The sequence below is a fragment of the Peromyscus californicus genome, unplaced genomic scaffold (assembly GCF_007827085.1).
Source record: "Peromyscus californicus insignis strain IS unplaced genomic scaffold, ASM782708v3 Scaffold_14__1_contigs__length_90479793_seg_2, whole genome shotgun sequence".
NCBI classification, from domain to species: Eukaryota; Metazoa; Chordata; class Mammalia; order Rodentia; family Cricetidae; genus Peromyscus; species Peromyscus californicus.
The window spans coordinates 22,898,811-22,916,870 of NW_026294436.1; the positions used below are offsets into that span (position 1 = coordinate 22,898,811).

The 18,060-nt window shown below is 54.5% G+C and overlaps 1 protein-coding gene across 7 annotated transcripts in view; it reads left to right on the forward strand.

Annotated features, from left to right (window-relative positions):
• The window catches only part of Kif21b (kinesin family member 21B), a 48,835-nt gene extending 31,631 nt beyond the window's left edge, over positions 1–17,204 (forward strand). For 2 of the 7 annotated variants that reach the window (XM_052737064.1, XM_052737065.1), the window contains exons 22-36: positions 470–635; positions 811–862; positions 1,045–1,102; positions 1,959–2,164; positions 2,244–2,321; positions 3,815–3,928; positions 5,742–5,780; positions 7,839–7,975; positions 8,884–9,064; positions 10,116–10,280; positions 10,551–10,668; positions 11,197–11,367; positions 11,868–12,067; positions 12,549–12,741; positions 13,139–17,204. In XM_052737064.1, coding sequence (XP_052593024.1) covers positions 470–635; positions 811–862; positions 1,045–1,102; positions 1,959–2,164; positions 2,244–2,321; positions 3,815–3,928; positions 5,742–5,780; positions 7,839–7,975; positions 8,884–9,064; positions 10,116–10,280; positions 10,551–10,668; positions 11,197–11,367; positions 11,868–12,067; positions 12,549–12,648 — 1,785 coding nt within the window. In that variant the 3' untranslated portion in view covers positions 12,649–12,741; positions 13,139–17,204. The remainder of the gene's footprint in view (positions 1–469; positions 636–810; positions 863–1,044; positions 1,103–1,958; positions 2,165–2,243; positions 2,322–3,814; positions 3,929–5,741; positions 5,781–7,838; positions 7,976–8,883; positions 9,065–10,115; positions 10,281–10,550; positions 10,669–11,196; positions 11,368–11,867; positions 12,068–12,548; positions 12,742–13,138) is intronic. The other 5 variants (XM_052737069.1, XM_052737070.1, XM_052737066.1 and 2 more) reach the window with 3 other exon arrangements.
• Positions 17,205–18,060: the final 856 nt, after the last annotated feature.

Genomic DNA, 18,060 nt, shown 5'->3' on the forward strand with positions numbered 1-18,060 from the left:
ATGTCTGTCTGTGTATGTCTGTCTGTGTGTGTCTGTGTGTGTATGTCTGTGTGTGTGTGTCTGTGTCTGTGTGTCTGTGTGTGTATGTGTCTGTGTATGTCTCTGTGTGTGTGTGTCTGTGTGTGTATGTCTGTGTCTGTGTGTGTCTGTGTATGTCTGTGTGTGTCTGTGTGTGTCTATGTCTGTGTATGTCTGTGTATGTCTGTGTGTGTGTCTGTGTGTGTGTCTGTGTATGTCTGTGTGTGTCTCTGTGTGTCTATGTCTGTGTATGTCTGTGTATGTCTGTCTGTGTGTGTCTATGTCTGTGTATGTCTGTGTGTGTGTGTGTGTCTGTGTATGTCTGTGTGTGTGTGTCTGTGTATGTGTGTGTGTGTCTGTGTGTGTGTGTGTCTGTGTGTAGGCACCTAGCAGCTACAGGGTCAAGCACAGGCCAGGAAGAGTGAGCCCAGGCCTTGTTCTTTGTGCCCAGGGACTCCAGGTAGCCCAGAAGGAAGCCCAGATCCGGCTGCTGGAAGGACGGCTGAGACAAACAGACATGACAGGCGCTTCCCAGAACCACCTTCTCCTAGATGCTTTGCGTGAGAAGGCCGAGGCACACCCTGAGCTGCAGGCCCTCCTCTATAATGTGCAGCAGGGTATGCTTTGGTGTGGGGAAGGCTTTCCAGCTCCCCAAACTCCCCTGCCTCAGAATTCCCTCAGAAGCCTTGTGATCCCAGTGGGTGAGGTACTGGAGAAGGGCTGTGTCCCCTTTCCACATACCCTGACAGGGTCTCTCAGCCACCTTCTCCCTTCCTTCCCCCACTCCCTCAGAGAACGGCTATGTGAGCACAGACGAGGAAGTCTCCGAGTTCTCTGAGGGAAGGTGAGTTTTCAAGCAGGAAGTCAGCGGTGCCTCACCTGGGGATGGAGGAAGGGTTGCCGCAGGGCCCCCGGGCTAAGCTGGGTTTTCAGGCTCTTGGGGACCCATATTTCTAAGTCCTAGAGAGACTTAGAGAGTTGCAGTGTAACTGTCATGGTCCTGAACTTTCCTGCCTTCCCCGTCAGCTTTTCCCAGTCATTCACCATGAAAGGCTCCACCAGCCATGATGATTTCAAGTTCAAGGTAAGCCCTGCTGGGAATCAGGCTGTCGGTTTAGCAGGGCCAGCCTCTCCCAGCCTGATCCCTATGAGTGCAGGTCCACGTCTCCAGCCCCAATTCAGTTTTGTCCACAGAAGAAATGGAGATGCCAAGAAGGATCTCCTGGCACTGGGGGTGGGGGTGGGTGGGAGACTAACCTAGAATTTGCTGTGTAGACCAGGCAACCCATTCTCTTCAAGATGGGAGAAATGCCCAGAGCCCCTAAGAGCCTATTTCTACTCTACCTAGTGACATCACTGTATCCAGAGACCCCGCGTTACAGACCCCCCCCCCCAGCCCAAGACTCTAGGTCAAAGTTGACTCTAGAGCCCTAGTTCTTTTTCCTGGGAGGATTTGTTCCACTGCATTGAAGTTCACAGTAAGAAAGTTTTCTCAACGGTGAGGGATTAGTGACGAACCAGCCCTGAAGACTTACTAAGTCAGATGTGGGAAAGTGCAGACTGTGAGCCATGAATTCTGCCTAGTCCTGGAGCGATCTGATTAGATCAGTCTGGAAGGACGCTCTGTGGTCTGCATGGTAAAGGGCTTCTTTCAACAGCAACCCTCCCTCAGGCCAGGCAGATCATTTCCCTCAGGATTTACCCACGTCTTCCATACTGGAGCTTGGACCCACACTGAGCTAGGTCCTCTGCTCTCTTTCTCTCTCTCTCTCTCTCTCTCTCTCTCTCTCTCTCTCTCTCTCTCTCTCTCTCTCTCTGAGTTAGAATCTCAGCCTCCCATGCACCTGGGAGAGCAGGTCCATATCATCAGGCTCAGTTCTCACTTTACCTCTGTGGTCCATCAGTTGAACAAATTGGTCCACTCATCCTTCCTTTCCTAGGGTGAGCCTAAGCTATCTGCCCAAATGAAGGCTGTGTCTGCGGAATGCCTAGGACCCCCATTGGATAGTTCCACCAAGAACATCACCAAGTCCCTGGCCTCCCTCGTTGAGATCAAAGAGGATGGAGTGGGCTTCTCCATCCGGGACCCCTATTACCGGGACAAGGTCTCACGGACCGTCAGCCTGCCCACCCGGGGCAGCACTTTGTAAGGAGGGGGATCCGGGTACATGGGTCAAGGTGGGCAGAAAGTTAGGTCTCAGATTCACTGGACCCTTCTTCTCTAGCCCTCGGCAGTCTCGTGGTGGCACAGACACATCCCCTCTGACCCGAAGAAAGTCTTATGACCGGGGGCAGCCAATCAGGTGAGAGCATGTTCTAGAATCTGTTCAAGTCACTGTCCAGTCCTTGGGTGCATGCCTGGCTCTGAGAATCTTCTCTGGAGATTATCATACACACTTGCTAACACAGCCCTTTATGGCCCCATGGTCTCATACTTACTCTGAAGAGGTGGGGTGGTCTTCACAGCTAAATAGTGAGGTGTCTGTGCTCAGAGTGATCATTGTGAAAAACTTGCTCCAGACTCCAGCCTTCCCTCTTCACCAAAGCAGATGCCCACAGCACCGGCTTGCAGGTGGTCTTGGTGGAGAGGCGTTGGAAGGACGTCTGTATACTTGTAGCCTACCAGACTTCATCTGTGGACTCAGAGAACACCCTGAAATTGTGGTCTGAGGATCAAGCTGAACTCAAGATGCCGATCCAAAGGGAGGGGAATGTAAAGACAGCTTTCCAAAGAGGGGAAATGAGCAGGCCATCAAAGTCATAGACTTTCCCTTGAAAAACTGTCAGATCTCATGGTTCACAGTTCAGCTCCTTGAAGTTGTTCTGAATACCGAATCAGAGACTCAGAGCTGGAACTGCTCTTAGGGTAGATGGAGGGCGAGGCTCCTGCGAGGAGCTGATCACGTTTTCAATGATGTCTGCATCACCTTGTTTAAATAAAGACACCGTAGTGACTGTATACCATTGACTGATAGAGCTCAGCCAGGGCACTGTAACTCAGGCCCCAACGAAGCTTGTCTAATCTTTCTCAGCTCTCTAATGCTTAGCAATATCAGAGAGGACTGTTGCAGTATGCTCTGGGGCTGTTTCAGAAATGGGCATGGTAGCCGACACTTGTAATCTTAGCACCCAAGAAGTAGAGGCAGAGGCCAGTTAAAGCCTCTGAGATTCTTCTCTGGATTATCATATGCACTTGCAAAGGCAAGGCTGCCCTGGTCTATATAGTTTGTTCCAGGCCAGACAGAGCTACATAGTGAGATCATGTGTCAAAACAAACAAATAAAAATCCTCACTAAGAAACACAAAAATGTAATAATAAATAAAGGCAGTAACTAGAGCATCAACAGGACACTTGTTTCCAGGATCAGGGTGGAGACAGCCTCAGCTAGAAGCACACACACATTTGAGCTTGATGTAAGTCTGAGAATCACACAGAAGATGACCAGGAGCACTGATTGTGGGATTACCAACAAATTTCAAAGAGTAGGCGAAACTCATGAGAACAGCATCCAGGGGCTGGAGAGAGGATGGCGCGGTGGTTAAGAGCACTGGCTGTTCTTCCAGAGGACCTGGGTTCAACTCCAAGCTCCCTCAGGAGCTCTCAACCACCTGTCACTCCAGGTCTAGAGTGTTTGATACCTTCTTCTGGCACTACCCTGTGCACTGATATAAATGCAGGCGGAACACCCACGCACACGAAATAAATATTTAAAAACCTCATCATTGGAAGCCTAACATTGAGTGGACTTGTGGATAGGGTGTGGTCACGGATGATGACTCCGTTCTCATTTCCCAGATCCACAGACATGGGATTCACACCTCCATCATCACCTCCCACTCGGCCCCGCAATGACCGCAACGTCTTCTCTCGTCTCACCAGCAATCAGAGCCAGGGGTCAGCACTGGACAAGTAAGAGCAGGCCTGAGGAGAGCCAAGAAGGGCATCGAGGCTGGGAGGGAGCCTGTGGGGGCGGGTCAACTGGGTAGACTCCAGCCGGTCTGTTCCAGTTCCTCTGAGCCATGAGGCCCTTGGTACTCTTCATCTTTTCTGTACTGGCCGAGGGTCTCTCCTTTCCCCCAAGCATGCTGGGGTGCCAGGAAAGGAAGAGATGGAAGTTACCTCACTAGAGTGGGACAGTCAGGAGTGGTAGCCGTGGGGGCAAGCCTACCAGAGGGTAATCTAGAGTGCCCCTTTCATCCACGTCTGCTGTCTTTACTGTTCTTAAGCTCCAGCTACTGTTCTACCTGATTGCAAAAGCTTTACCCAAGGCCCCAGGAATCCTTGAGCACTGCTGAGTAGACAGAGACCACTGAGTCATCTCCATGTGGCAGGCGCAGCTCCCTGTATTCACAGCTCCTGATGTGATGCTGTAGTTGCTATGGGGTCATTCTCTTCACAGTCATCCCTGTATTCAGAAGGTGCTCAGCCTTGCTTCCCAATCTGCTGTACCGGCATGATTCCATGCAAATTGTCAATCAGCCCAAGAATTGTCTGTCTCCCCTGATTTGCATAAGAATGGTCCAAAGCAGAGCCCAGGGGCTTTTGCCTGGAAAGCGGTCCAGAATCTGGGACTGCTGTCTCTAGCTAACCGTGACAACAGGACTTTGTTTGGGGAGGACCTCATCGTTCCTGGCTTCATTTCGGTGTTCCCCAAGCCCACTGTGACCCTCTTCAGTTCTGTAGTTACCCAAAGGGCTCCTTTCTTCCCCCCTGAAAGCTTTCCTGCCATGAGGAGCAAGGATGTTGTGACCTTCAAGGGAGCCCTAGGTTCCAGACCACTTGTCCTTTATTCACGATACACGCTCTGCCCACCCTCTCACAGAAACATCCCCTTCTGGCTCAAAACACTGCTCCCTAGATGCTAAAACCGTGAGGGGCAGACCCAGCAGGTCAGCATCCTGGGTACTGTTCTTCCCCAAGCTTACGTCATCTCAGTTCCTACTAAAGAAGCTGTGGAAGGCTTGCCCCCCACCCCCCATCCTGATGCACCTCTCCCCAGTGCAATTGACTTGTTATTATTTATTTACTTATTTTGTTTTGGAAATGGGGTCTTGACATGTATCTAGACTAGTCTCAAACCCTTAGCCTTCTGTTTTATTCTCCTAAGTGCTAGGTTTACAGGCATGCGCCCCTACATCCATCTTAAACTTGTCCTCCCCCACCCCCATGAATTGGGGTCGGACTCTGCCCATCCTGGCCTGGTCTACAGGCTCAGGTCCTATCCAGTGGTCCGTTCTTGGGATCCACATGCAGCACAGCTTTAGCTTCTAGACATGGTCTCAGGGAAGGAAAGAGCAGTGGGGCCTTCCTGTGTCCTTGGACAGGCTTGCACATTGCCGGGGTGGTACAGCCGGCCCCAGCTTACGCGGTGGGCCAACCAGAGAGCTTGGAACTAGCAAAGAGAGCCCTGGAACCATCTCCCCAAGAGTGGGCTGGCCTCCCACACCTCCTGTGGCCCTCTCCTCACCCCCACCCTGCTAGCTGAGAGACCCCCTGGTGGTCTGCTGCTGGGGGACTCTCCCAGCTCCCAGGCCAGTCTGTCCCCACCCCAACCCCACCACTCTCCTCGAAGGCCCTCTTCCCCTGCCTCTCTCTGCCTTCCCTGAAGAGAATAACCGCCCTCTGACCCCCCTGTGCTGTGGCTGCTGTTTGTTGCTGCTACCACTGTCCTGTGTGTGTTTTCCTCTCTCCCCTAATCCAGCTAATTTTCTGCCCTTCCCAGGTCTGATGACAGCGACTCCTCTTTGTCGGAGGTCCTGAGGTACACACAGAATGTCTCTCATGTTTGATTCCCCTTCTTGCTCTCTCTCTCTTCTTTTTCTCTTGGCCTCACGCTACACCAGTCCCTCCTGCCTGTACCCCTGTCCTTCGCATGCGGCCCCTCCTCTCCTAGCCCCTGCCCCTTCCACATCCATGGCCCTCCTGAGACTTCTTCTTGCCCCATGGTTCCTTCCTCTCATGGTGACCCCATGGCCTCAGACTATGCCATGCCTGGCTAGAGCTAAGGGCTTGTGATGGGGGAGGGTGCAGTTGCTTGTGGCTAGCCTTGTTCTCTTCTCCCTCCTGCCCTGGGCAAGGTGGGGAGGGACGTGGAAGCCTGGGTTGGACTGGAGTTGGAACAGAGCTTTGCTGAGCAAGAGGTACCATGGGGACCTTGTCAGCCCGCTAGTCTTTGATTGAGTGCTGTTGGCTATGGGGGCTGTTTACGGTTCTTGTAACTTAGCTTGTGTTGGTGGGTGAGTCTTGCAAAGTTCAGCTCTGAGGGGCACCAAGGGAGGCAGACCACTGCTCGTATCTCTTAGCCCACGGCTTGTGGCTGTCTGTTCCCCTTCACAAGCCCACAGGACAGCCAGAGGCTGGTCCCTCAAGCCTACTGAGCACAGATCCCCGCAGCAAGGGGGAAGACTTAGGACCCTGGCAGCAGAAGGCTCTCTTGTAAGGCCAAGAGCTCCCTCTAGCTCTCCAGGCATGCTCTCTGCTTACCATAGTCTGCCATACCGTGGTTAGCACCACTGATTTATCCTCTGCAGTGAGGCCTTGCCAATAGATGTTACCAGCAATACGCCAGTCTCTTTAGAGCGCCGACTCCTTTTGATACATTTCCAGGGCAATCTTGGCCTAACTCAGCCCAAAGCCGCATCACAAGCTGGGAGCAAAAGCAGAGAGCTATTTATGCATGTGCTTATCCAGCATGTGGGCATGAATGACTAGTGTCCTGGTGTTGCTCCTGGCCAAGGTAACTCTGCAGGACCATGCACGAGTGCTACAAGCAGATGTCAATCATCTCAGTAACCCCCCCAACCATTGTGCCACTGTGTGCGACAGCATTCTCCTTTGAAGAGCTAGAATGTGGTTTTTGATGTAGCCTAGCTGGGTCTCATCCCTAAAGATCTTCCCGAGAAAGAAAAAAACCATCCTCAGAACCCCAAGAGGTAGACGTAGCAAAACCTTTACGCTACTTGGCTCGGCCTTATTCCTGCTCCCGGAACATTGTGCAGAACAAGCAGGGACCATTCCAGGTCCAGGCAGGTCCAGGCAGGTCCAAGCAGGCTCGCTCCAGAGAGGCCCGTGAATCCCAGCCCCCAGCTGGGCTGCAGTGCCCTGCCTGATCCAATCCCTGTGGAGCTTTTTAGGGGATGGTGTTTTTTTGTTTGTTGGCTGGTTTGCTTGTGTTTGACAGGTTTTCCTATGTGTGCCAGGCTGGCCTTGAGCTCCTTGTATAGACCAGTCTGGCCTCAGATTCACAGCAATCCTCCTGCTTGAGCCTCCCAAGTGCTGGGATAACAGGTCTGTGTCCAGCCCTGATTTATCCCTTTGCAAATGACAGACACAGGTCTGACCATGCTGGTCCACCTCGAGGCTCTGTGTAGGTGTCTGTCCGCCTCCCTGCTGGAAGGTGCCAGCCCTAGGTCACTGACTGGCAAATGACGTGTGGGGAGGGTGACAGCCTGGACACCCTTCCTCTCTCCTGCCTTCTCCCCATTTTTGATTGCCGAAGAAGCATGGAGACTGCTGGGAGCCCCAGGGCCCCAGGGCCGGCTGCATGCCTGTCTCTGTCTCCAGGTTAGGTAGCCTCTCCCCATCCCTTTCCTTCCAGCATGCCTGGCATGGGCTTCTCCTGCAGGGCTGAGGATGGCAAGCACAGCTCTTTCTGGCTCCCAGACACCGTGGTGGAGTTTTGCTAGCAGCCCCGGGAATCTCTCGTCATTCATCACCGTCCCCTCTCAGCCCAGACCCCCTCTCTCCCGTGTGCCTCAGTCAGCCTGGCCACGGTCTCCTTGGCTGACTGGCACATCCTCTTTCCCTCTCTCCCGGGAAGGGGCATCATCACCCCCATTGGCGGCGCCAAGGGAGCGCGGACGGCCCCTCTGCAGTGTGTCTCCATGGCCGAGGGCCACACCAAGCCTATCCTCTGCCTGGACGCCACCGATGAGTTGCTCTTCACGGGGTCCAAAGGTGCGTGGAGACTTGAGGGGCCAGTGGGGTTAGGTTCCTCTCACCCCCTCCGCGTTGCTTTTCCAGAGTGGGCTGTGAAGGCAACAGCATGCAGAGCCCCCCTCCCCCACCTCGACCCCCCAAGAGTTGAGGCTATGTGGAGAACTTGCTTACCACTCCTGTCTTTGGCCTCCACTCAAGGCTCCCAGTCAACACACTCCTGGCTGAGCCTCCCCTCCCCCATGATCCTGCGGGCTCTGCCACTACCCGCCTCCTCCAGACCACCTTTAGACATCTTGGGAAGCTTCTCTGAAGCCCTACAGCTCTGCTCTTTAATACCAACACTTCCTCCCCCACGTCCTCTCTGCATCTGCGTCCGTCAGTTCCTCTGGTCTCAGCAGCGGGAGTTCACAGTCCGACTACTAATCACCACAAAAAAGTTGAAGACCTGACCAGAAGAAAGAACGAATCTGTAGCATGCATGCATAATAGGGACCTGCGCATGCACATATGAACATATGTATGCGTATATATGACACACACACGTTTAGACATACAGGAGAGGGGATGGATGTCAACTGAGGTGTGACGGACTGGTTCCAAGTTTTCCCGTGTTTGCTTGCTACTTGACCATTTAATAAGCCGTGGATCTGTAGGAATTTTCTTTCAGCCCAGGACACCTCAGCAATGATCAGAGAACTTGCCATTATTTAAAGTTCTCGGCCCCTTCTCCATCTCCTGGGTGTTTTTTGCTTTGTTTTTTGTTTTTTGTTTTTTAATGAGACTGTACATGCATGCATGCTTCTCCCTTAGACTGGAGGTTCTAAAATGTCTCTCTCCACTAAGTGTGACCTCCCACCCTCCTTTGGGGGAGATTCCTGGCTCCTGACATCAGCTCCTGTTCATAGCCTTTTCCCTGTCTCTGGCAGACCGTAGCTGCAAGATGTGGAACCTGGTAACAGGGCAGGAGATCGCGGCTCTCAAGGGCCACCCCAACAACGTGGTTTCTATCAAATACTGCAGCCACTCCGGGCTGGTGTTCTCTGTGTCCAGCTCCTACATCAAAGTGTGGGACATCCGGGACTCGGCCAAGTGCATTAGGACCCTCACGTAAGTGTTACACTCCTGGCCTGCTTTACCAGACTGCATTTGAGAAAAGTGCTTCCCCACTTAGGTGCCCACTCATCACAGTACAGCCCGATTAGGTGGGCATGGAGGTCCTTACTGGCCCATAGGGTTGCTTCGACTCCAGGGGAATGAAGTCTGGTTTTTGGGGGACAGTCTCTGAACAGCAGGTTGGTGAGCCTTTGGCTTGCCTGGCTTTGTCTCAATCCTCTGAGATCTACCATTTGAGATGGACTACATATATAGCCCTAGGAATCCAAAACACCAGCAGGGGGCAGCAGCCTCCAAAACCAGGCCAGCCACCTGCCTCACAGCTGAGCCACCCACCATGGTCCTGAGCAGGGACACAAAGTCTCCAGGAGTCAAGTTCTGTTCTTATGTGTGCATTATAAACCACAAATTGTTTAGTTTGATACTTGAAAAGCAAACACAGGATATTTAGGGCCGTGAACTTACTCTGCATGATGCAGTAGTCAACAGTCACACATTTGAACCTATAGAATGCAGACCGCCTAGAATGGGCCCCACTGTATGCGATGAGCTTGAGCGATGTGTCTGTTACAGGTTCGCCTGTTGTAGCAAAGGCTGTGGTGTGGGGTGTTGGCAATGGGGGAAGCTATGCATGTTGGGAAGGAAAGAGGTACATGGGGAAACTGCCTTCTGCTTGGTTTTGCTGTGAACCTAAAGCTATTTTTTTATGAAGTCTGGGCGAGGGGTAGTACACATAATGAATATTATCACCTCTTCCAACGGATGGGGAAACTGAGGCTCAGAGAAGTTAAGTGGTTTCTACATGGACCAGGTTCAGAGCCTGCCCCTTGCCTCTTACTCAGTCTATTCAAACCTGCCCGTGCACCCCAACAGGTCATAGAGACATGTTGGGTAGAGTGTAGCTCTCCCTTTGGTCCGGCTTCTAGGGGAAGGCATCCTGGAAGAAGTGGCGTTTCCGAGCCGGTCTGAGTGAAGTTTATTCATTTCCTAGCCTGGGTGGATAGACTTTTCTGACCTCTGGCTTTGCTCTTCTCTCTCTGAGTAGATCCTCGGGCCAGGTGATCTCAGGAGACGCTTGCATAGCCACATCCACACGTGCCATCACCAGTGCCCAGGGCGAGCATCAGATTAACCAGATGGCCCTCAGCCCCTCAGGCACCATGCTGTATGTGGCCTCTGGCAATGCCGTCCGCATCTGGGAGCTTAACAGGTCAGTGAGACGTCAGGAGAAGAGGCCCTGGGAAGATCCGCAGGCCTCAGCATGGTGTGGCCACCCCAGGGTGGGCAGGACCTCTGCTCTGCCTCCAGTCCCCCACACTATGAGCTTGTCCCGTGCCTCTGAAAACCTTGGTCCTTGAACTTGCTTTGAAGGGGAGAAAGGCTGGCCTGTCTATTCCAGGTCAGATTCCCTCCAACCCCCTGCTCTGTCCTTGACGCCCCTCCCACCAACTATCCCCGCTTGGGTCTCTCCCCACGGTAGGTTCCAGCCCATTGGCAAACTGACCGGCCACATCGGCCCAGTGATGTGCCTGACAGTCACTCAGACTTCGAACCAGCATGACCTCGTGGTGACCGGCTCCAAGGACCACTATGTGAAGGTACGTGTGACCCCCTTGACGCTAACTGGGGTCTGACTGGAGCCAGCTCTGCTCTGAGGCCTGACCGATACCGTTCTCACTGTTTCCTCCTATCCCACCTTTACCCTCTGTTACCCGGGGAACACACACACACACACAAAAAAAAACACAAGGAGACTTCTGGGAATTGCTGCTGGAGAAGGCATCTCAGAGAAGACGGGAAGATGTGTGTCGACAGGGAAGGGCCTAGAATTATTCCGTAAATGAAAAGTTAACAGTCTAAATGGGTGAGGATTTCAGGTAGAGCCTCCGAATGGGGTATGGTGCGACAATTAAAATGATAAACGGGGGGGACCCCAAAGTATACAAACCCCACTCTCTTGGTTTGCTCTCTGTGGACGTAGCTGGACACTTGGTGTGGCCAGAAAGTGGGAAGAAGTGGTCAAAAGGGAGATGGAGGTGGGAGAGACTGTGGCAGTGTTCTCCAGCAGTGCTCAAGGCCTGCCCCCAAACACCCCCTCTCTGGGCTCTGCCCCTCTTCCTCTGCAGATGTTCCAGCTGGGCGACTGTGTGATGGGCACCATTGGCCCAACCCACAACTTTGAGCCCCCGCACTACGATGGTATCGAATGCCTGGCCATCCAAGGAGACATACTGTTCAGTGGTTCCAGGGACAATGGCATTAAGAAGTGGGACCTGGAACAGCAGGAACTCATTCAGGTTCGGGGAGGGGAAGGGAGGGGTGGAATGGTCCAGGGCGAGGCCCCAGGCAGACCTTAGCAGAGCCCCTCCGAGACTGCCTGCTGTCTCCGAGACAGTCTCCCGGGCTGTCCTCACCCTCCTCTCCCCGTAGCCTGTTGTGATTCCACTGGGGCCCTCTGCACGCAGCTCTCCACGAAGTCTTCGCTTCCCGCTTGAATGTGGAGTACTTGACTTTAGCCTAGCTCTTCTGAAGGCTGAAGACTTTTCCAGCAGCGCAGATTCAGGAGTTTGAATGTGGGAACTGGGCGGAAGGACCCATCTGGGCTTTTGAGTCCCCTGGCACAGCGTAGCTCAACCTGGCTCCTGGGAATGACGGGGTCTGCCTGCATGATAGCTGTGGGCACCAGGAGCCAGGTAGCATCCCTTCCACCACTAGCCAGAGGGATGTGTGTGCTCCTGGGGCCTTGGGGCAGCCCCTCTTCCTTCTCTACACCTCATCAGCCCCGACCCTCCCACAGCAAATCCCCAATGCTCACAAGGACTGGGTGTGTGCCCTGGCCTTCGTTCCTGGCCGACCCATGCTGCTGAGCGCCTGCCGGGCAGGCTTCATCAAGGTCTGGAATGTGGACAACTTCACCCCCATTGGTGAGATCAAGGGCCATGACAGCCCCATCAATGCCATCTGTACCAACAGCAAGCACATCTTCACGGCCTCCAGGTGGGTGCTGGGCAGGAGAGCCTCTCTGCTCCCCTCCCTCTTCCTAGAGTCAGGAGGTTGGCCACTGGCTCGGGACTGTGCCGCTGTCCGCACAGATCCGATTCACAGAGCAGAACCCCGCAGAGCCCTCCTCTCTAGACCTCCTGTTCGTCTTCACTGAGCACTGAGCACCCAAATGTCCTGGGTGCTGCACTAGGCAGGGGATCAGGGAGCCACTGGGCCCCAGGCCAAGACTTGTCCTCCCAGTGATCCCAGTCACTCTCTGACCCGTGCAGGAGCTAAGGCCTGCCCCTCCCGAACCTCTGCTCCTCCAGCTGCAGCTCCGGCCCCCTGGGCAGGCCGTGCCAGGCCCCCAGTCCCAGGGGCACTACTCAGCCGGGTTTCTTCTTTTCTCTCCTTGTTCCCACCACCGTGTCCCTTCTCTCCCCTCCCATCTCTTCCTACCTCTCCTCTCTGCCTCTCTACCTCTCCCCCCCCATAGTGACTGCCGGGTAAAGCTGTGGAATTACGTCCCTGGACTCACCCCCTGCCTTCCTCGCCGAGTCCTGGCCATAAAGGGCCGCGCCACCACCATGCCCTGACCCCTCCCCAAGCCCCTCCCCTTTCCTCTCTCATTCTTCCCCCTCTTGCCTTTTCCTGTCTTTCTCCGCCTCGATCTGAGCTGCTTCTTCACGGTATGAGATTGTTTTACTCTTGACCTTCTTGTTCTCCCATCATGCCTTGCCTGGCCCAACAGCTTGCCCCACCAGCCTGTCTTGCAAGCATGAGCAATGAATGGTACAGAACCCTAGGTAGCGAGAGCAGAGGGGGAGGCATTGAGGCCTGGGCAAAACAAAACTCCCCGAGAAAGCCCAGGACACCAGCCCTGCAGGGTCCTGGAGACCATGGCCTGGGCCCTCCCCTTGCTCGGTAGCCTTCCCGCGCAGTCCCCACACTGCTCCTGAGTAGTGTTTGCCTTAGCCCAGCCGTACGTGAGGGGGTGGTGGGACTCTGCCCAGCCTTTACTTCTGGGGGCAGCCAGCTGGGCTCACGTCGACAGCTGAGCATCCATCCTCACTCTGTCCTCCCCAGTGACCTAACAGTGAAGTTCTGGAGCATGCGGCGGCTACCAGCAGCCCACCCGTGAAGTTAGGACCGGGGGTGGCCAGACCCTCAGACCCAGCGGCCTGCACAGCATGGAAAGGAAGCTGTGGCCTGACCTGCCCAGACCAGCCAGGGGCACCGAGGACAGAGGGTGTGGCCCTCCTCTTGCTCTGCTTCCCCTCACCATCCCCTCTGTCCCTCCCCTGCCTCCTGAGAAAGGAGAGGCTGGGGAGGGAATAAGCTGTGAAGCCAAAGGGTATGACCTCCCCTCCATACTTCCTTGCCCTCCCCCCAGCTGGCCACATCCTGCTGAGCCAGTCCTCCTGCCCTTCCTGTGAGCCCTCAGCCCGGGGTGACACTGTGAGGGAGCAGTCCTAACCCCACCCCCACCCCCCGTCCCCCCTATCCATCCTCCAGTGAGCTAGCCTCTTCCATGTCTCCTAGCCCCACCTCTGGAGCCACTGCACCTGCCTCTGAGCCCACCAAGGTAGTTCTCAGGTAACCATGGAAACCAGATGTAAGCAGCCGAGTCCTGCAGCTGACCCTAAGCCCTATGGCCGCCAATAACCAACCCCCGTGGGGCCCAGTCTTTCCTTGGGGTCCCCTTCTGCTGAGGCCTCAGTGAAGCTGCTTAAACAATTCTTCGGGGGGGAGGGGAGAAGGTCAGCAATACTACAGTTATTTAATTTATTGGTTTTTTTTATTTTTATGTTTTGCTGTTGCCTCCTGGAAACTGACTTGAAGTTTCTTCTCATCTTCTTCCCTCTGTTCTTGGAGGGGGGGGGTCTTCTCTTTGGCGCTCCAGCCCCCTTTCCGTCCACCCCCCTGCCTCCGCTTGGTGTGCAGAGGAGGGAAAGGCTCCCCTTTGCAGCTCTGGCCACTGCCCCAGCTCCGCCCCATCCCGGCTCCGCCCTACCCCGGCTCCGCCCCACACTCCGGCTCCGCCCCACCCCGGCATACCCTCTAGTATAGTTCAGGTCTCTAGGCCGCTTGATGCCATAGTGCCTTCCTCCATCCTGAGGCCTGGCATCATGCTGGGCAGCCTTATGCCAACCATGCCCACAGCCCACATGTGTCTTCTTCTTATGGGCCTCGTGCCCACAGACCCTGAGGGTCAGAGAATCCACCCAAGACCAACAGGCCAAGACCAGGGAACCCATGCTCCCTAGAGTCCTGTGTGGTCCAACGGGGTCCTGTCCACTAGGTAGCGGGTTGGGTAATAAAGACCAACCTAACCCCTCCCCAGCTAATTATGTTTCCGTCCCATGGGGACAGGGAGCCTCCTCAGCTTCTTTTCTTTAGTTGTTCTAGAAACAGATTTCCAAGCCTTAAAACCAGCCTGGGCCAAAGGCCCTCCCTTTTAGATTGGCAAGAGGAGGTTCACACTCTTTCCTTGCTTCTCCCGCGCGGGGCTGTGGACTCGGCTGCAGGGATGAGGTGGAATCAGTGTCTGGCGCCCCCTATCGGAACAACTCTGAATTTGTAAGATTAGACCTTGAAGAGGGGTCAACTCCATCCCTCAGCCCTGGCTTCCCCTGCCCTTCAGCTGCTCCACACTTATCTTCACTGGTCATGTGCTTCCCGGTCTCATTCCGGAAGCCGTGAACCTCAGCTCCATTCAGAGGACATGGTGACTTTGTGGACTTTGGAGAGTTTGCGTAGCGCCTCTGCACTTAGCTCTTCTCCCTCTGCGGCCGGGTACATTGGTGCCTGTCCATGTGGCCCTGGGATGGGAGGGTCCCTCCCTGCCGCGACAGACCCTCTCTGAGTCATCCCAGAGCTGTGTCTGAGGCTGAAACTAAGATGATCGTCCTGCTTATCGATGGCCCCTGCCGGACACGGTGTTAAGTCTGCGTAAGTGGATATTCACAATGATGCATCTGACAGCTGGAACCTGGACAGTGTCTCTGCCATGACCAGAAATCCTCCTTCCTCTGCTCATCCCAGGAGTGCTAAGGAACTGCCTTAGTGCTCAGAAGTGACCACGTCTTCTCCTCCACCCCTCTCCACCTGAATGGAAAGCCTGGACCTTCCATCCTGTAAGAAAACCCAGAACCTATCTGCATGACTGTTTACAAACTACAGAAACACATGAGACTTATTCTGACCCCACGGTCTGGGCTGCCCCAGCCTGGGGTACCTGTACTGTATAGCTGCAAGGCCAGTTCCTGTACAAAGCATGTGGTCTTACAGCCCCGTGAGAGGTGCTCACCGTCATTGCCCCCTCAGCCATTGCTGATGGGTCACTACCTCATGACGGGGCTGCTATGCTGTCCCAGCGAGTGTCGTTGACTAAACTTGAAATCCTCTGGAGCTCTGAGCGCATCATCGTCCCCAAGGCATTCTGCACTGTGTCCTGGGAATGGTGGAGTCCCTGCCCACTCTTTCAGGGGTGTCCAAGGTACAGGGTCAGGGGCAGACCCCTAGCTCCCCTCACTGCACAAGCGTCCTACGCGTTGGAAGCACAAACTGGTTGTGACTGAGCACAATGGCAGGTCTCTGGGTAGACGGTATGGGCAAGCTTGGGCCCAGGAGGCTTTTCCCAAATGGGCTGAGTCTTAAGTTAGACTAGGGATGTCCATGTGTCTGGCTGACTCACCCGTGTACTTCTGGGACTTGTCATATTCTTGTACCCCATCCTAAGACTTGAGGCCCAGGCCACATCTGTATGCTAGGGGGCCCTCCCTAGACCCCCATACCCCAGGCCTTTAAAAACCTGCATATAGCTGTACCCCCACCATACTGAGCCTGAAGAGCCTGGACCCAGGCTCCCAACGCCTGAACTAACCTCCACATCCATGCTTCCGAAGCTGATCGGCTTCCACCTGGATGGAACTTGTCTACTGTCCCCATTCTCTTAGGCCTTCTCTGCACAATCCCGGGCCAGGACCCGTTCCAGTATTAACCAGTTCAGTGTTTGCTCTTGTTGAAGAGACTTGACTCTGCAGCAGCCAAATCCTGGAAGGCTGTGCCTGGAGCAGCCTTTAGAGACTGCCAAGGAGAGAGAGAAGGCAAAGAACAAGAGGCCGACCCAGCCTAGCCCTTGATGTGGTCAGAGCACCACCACTGGCTACTTGAAAAGGGACAGCTATGGATCTGGGAGTAGCCTTCCACCCTTGCGCCAGCTGCAGGCTTGGAACTGTCTGAGGCTGTGTGGCTTGGGCAGAGGGTAGTTTAAAGCACAAACCCGCGTGAGAGGCCACCGCCTCGCTGGGGCGTTCTCCCGCTACCCCTTGGGGTAGTAGCATGGGCAGGAAGCTGCTGGGAAATCGGGGCATCACCCTCTGTCCCGCCCTCTCCCAGTTCCTGGAGGCTTCCCCTGGAGTCTGGTCTGGGTGCAGCCACACACCCTTGGCTGAGCCTGCTTTGTTTGTGTGGGCAGGACCTGCCCTGCAGGAGCAGTGAAGTCCTTCCCAAACCTGGGGCATCTGTCCCTTTGTCCTTTCAAACAAGACACTGCTGTCGTGGCTTCCTTTGCTGAGCGGCTTCCTTTGCTGAGCGCAGTGGCCGGTGACCCCACCGAGCTTCCCTGAGCCCAGCCAGTCCCTCCTGACTCCCAAGTCTTCACTGCTCCTTATGCGCAAGAACAGAGTGTGCAGGGGAACTTGTCTCTTTGACATCTTTGTTCTGTCTCCTGTGCCCACCCCCTTCATCTCCAGCTCCCAGTTGACCTCCTTGGCTTCCTCCCCTCCACCTTCAATCCTAAGGCTTTGTCAGAAAGGGGGAAGTTGGTCCTGCTGAAAATCAGAAAAGACCACTGATGTCTTGCTGCCCTGCCCTGCCCTGCCACCAGCTCTTAAAGCCGTTGCCCCTGCCCAGGCTGCCCCTGCCCAGGCTGCGGGGGGGTGGGGGGGTGGGGGGGAGTCCCTTTTGGCCCCTGCGCTCTCCTGTCACATGGTAGCACAAGGTGTGTATATGTTTTGTACCTCTGCTGATGACTGTACATAGTGTATGAAAGTTATTTAAGCCTCATGCTGTACATTTCTGTTCTGGAATTGGATGTGTGTGCTCTAAGGATTTGTCATAAATAAAACCCGAATGATCATTGTCTGCAGAGGTGTGGCTAGAGGGCTGTTGACCTGTGGCTGGTGGTGCTTTCTTAGGGGTGGGAAGTTGTTTAGGGGCGGGCCTATGAGACTGGCCTTTGTGACTGGGCTCCATGAGAGAACAATGCTCCATGATGAGTTTACGGTGTTTACGGTAAAAGTATGGTACCTTCTCCTCCCCACTCTCCATGTAGCCTGCAGGTACAATCGTTCCAGAGCAGGCCCTAGCATTGACTAAGCACACAGTGCCGAGGTACTGTTCAGGGCTACATCGTCCCTGTCCCCTGGTAATAGGTGATGGCCTCATTATGAAATGAGGACAGTCACAACATGGCAGTGGTTCATCAGGACAGGGCTGGGATTCGATCAGCCTGCGCTGTCAAAGCGCCCACCGTCCTTCACTCACATGATGCGAGCCTTCTCTAGGACTGGGGGCTCCCTGTGTGTGCTGCATCCTGGGCCTGCTTCGTTCCTTTGCCACTTACAGAGAGAAGGCAGAAGTGTCAATGTATCGAGAAACTCGTATACTAAACCAGCTCTGCAATGGTTGGGATGTTATTACTGGGTCAGTGCTTTTCAGTCTCTGGCAAACTGTGTTCTCCACCACCCTTTTTCATGTTTAGGGCTGGGAATGGAACCCAGAGCTCCATGCATGCCGAGCACCTGGCCTACCACTGATTTACCCTTCCAGCCCCAGCTGCATTCTATTTTGCCATCTCTGTCTCTGCGTACTCTGTTGAGGAGTCTGGCCCACTCCTTGACGCCATCTGAGGTTAGAAGGCTCTAGGCCTTCTATACAGCCAGGACGCCAGGAGCATCTTTTGTCGCTTTGGTTCCCAAATGGAAAACCAAGTGGCTTCTGAG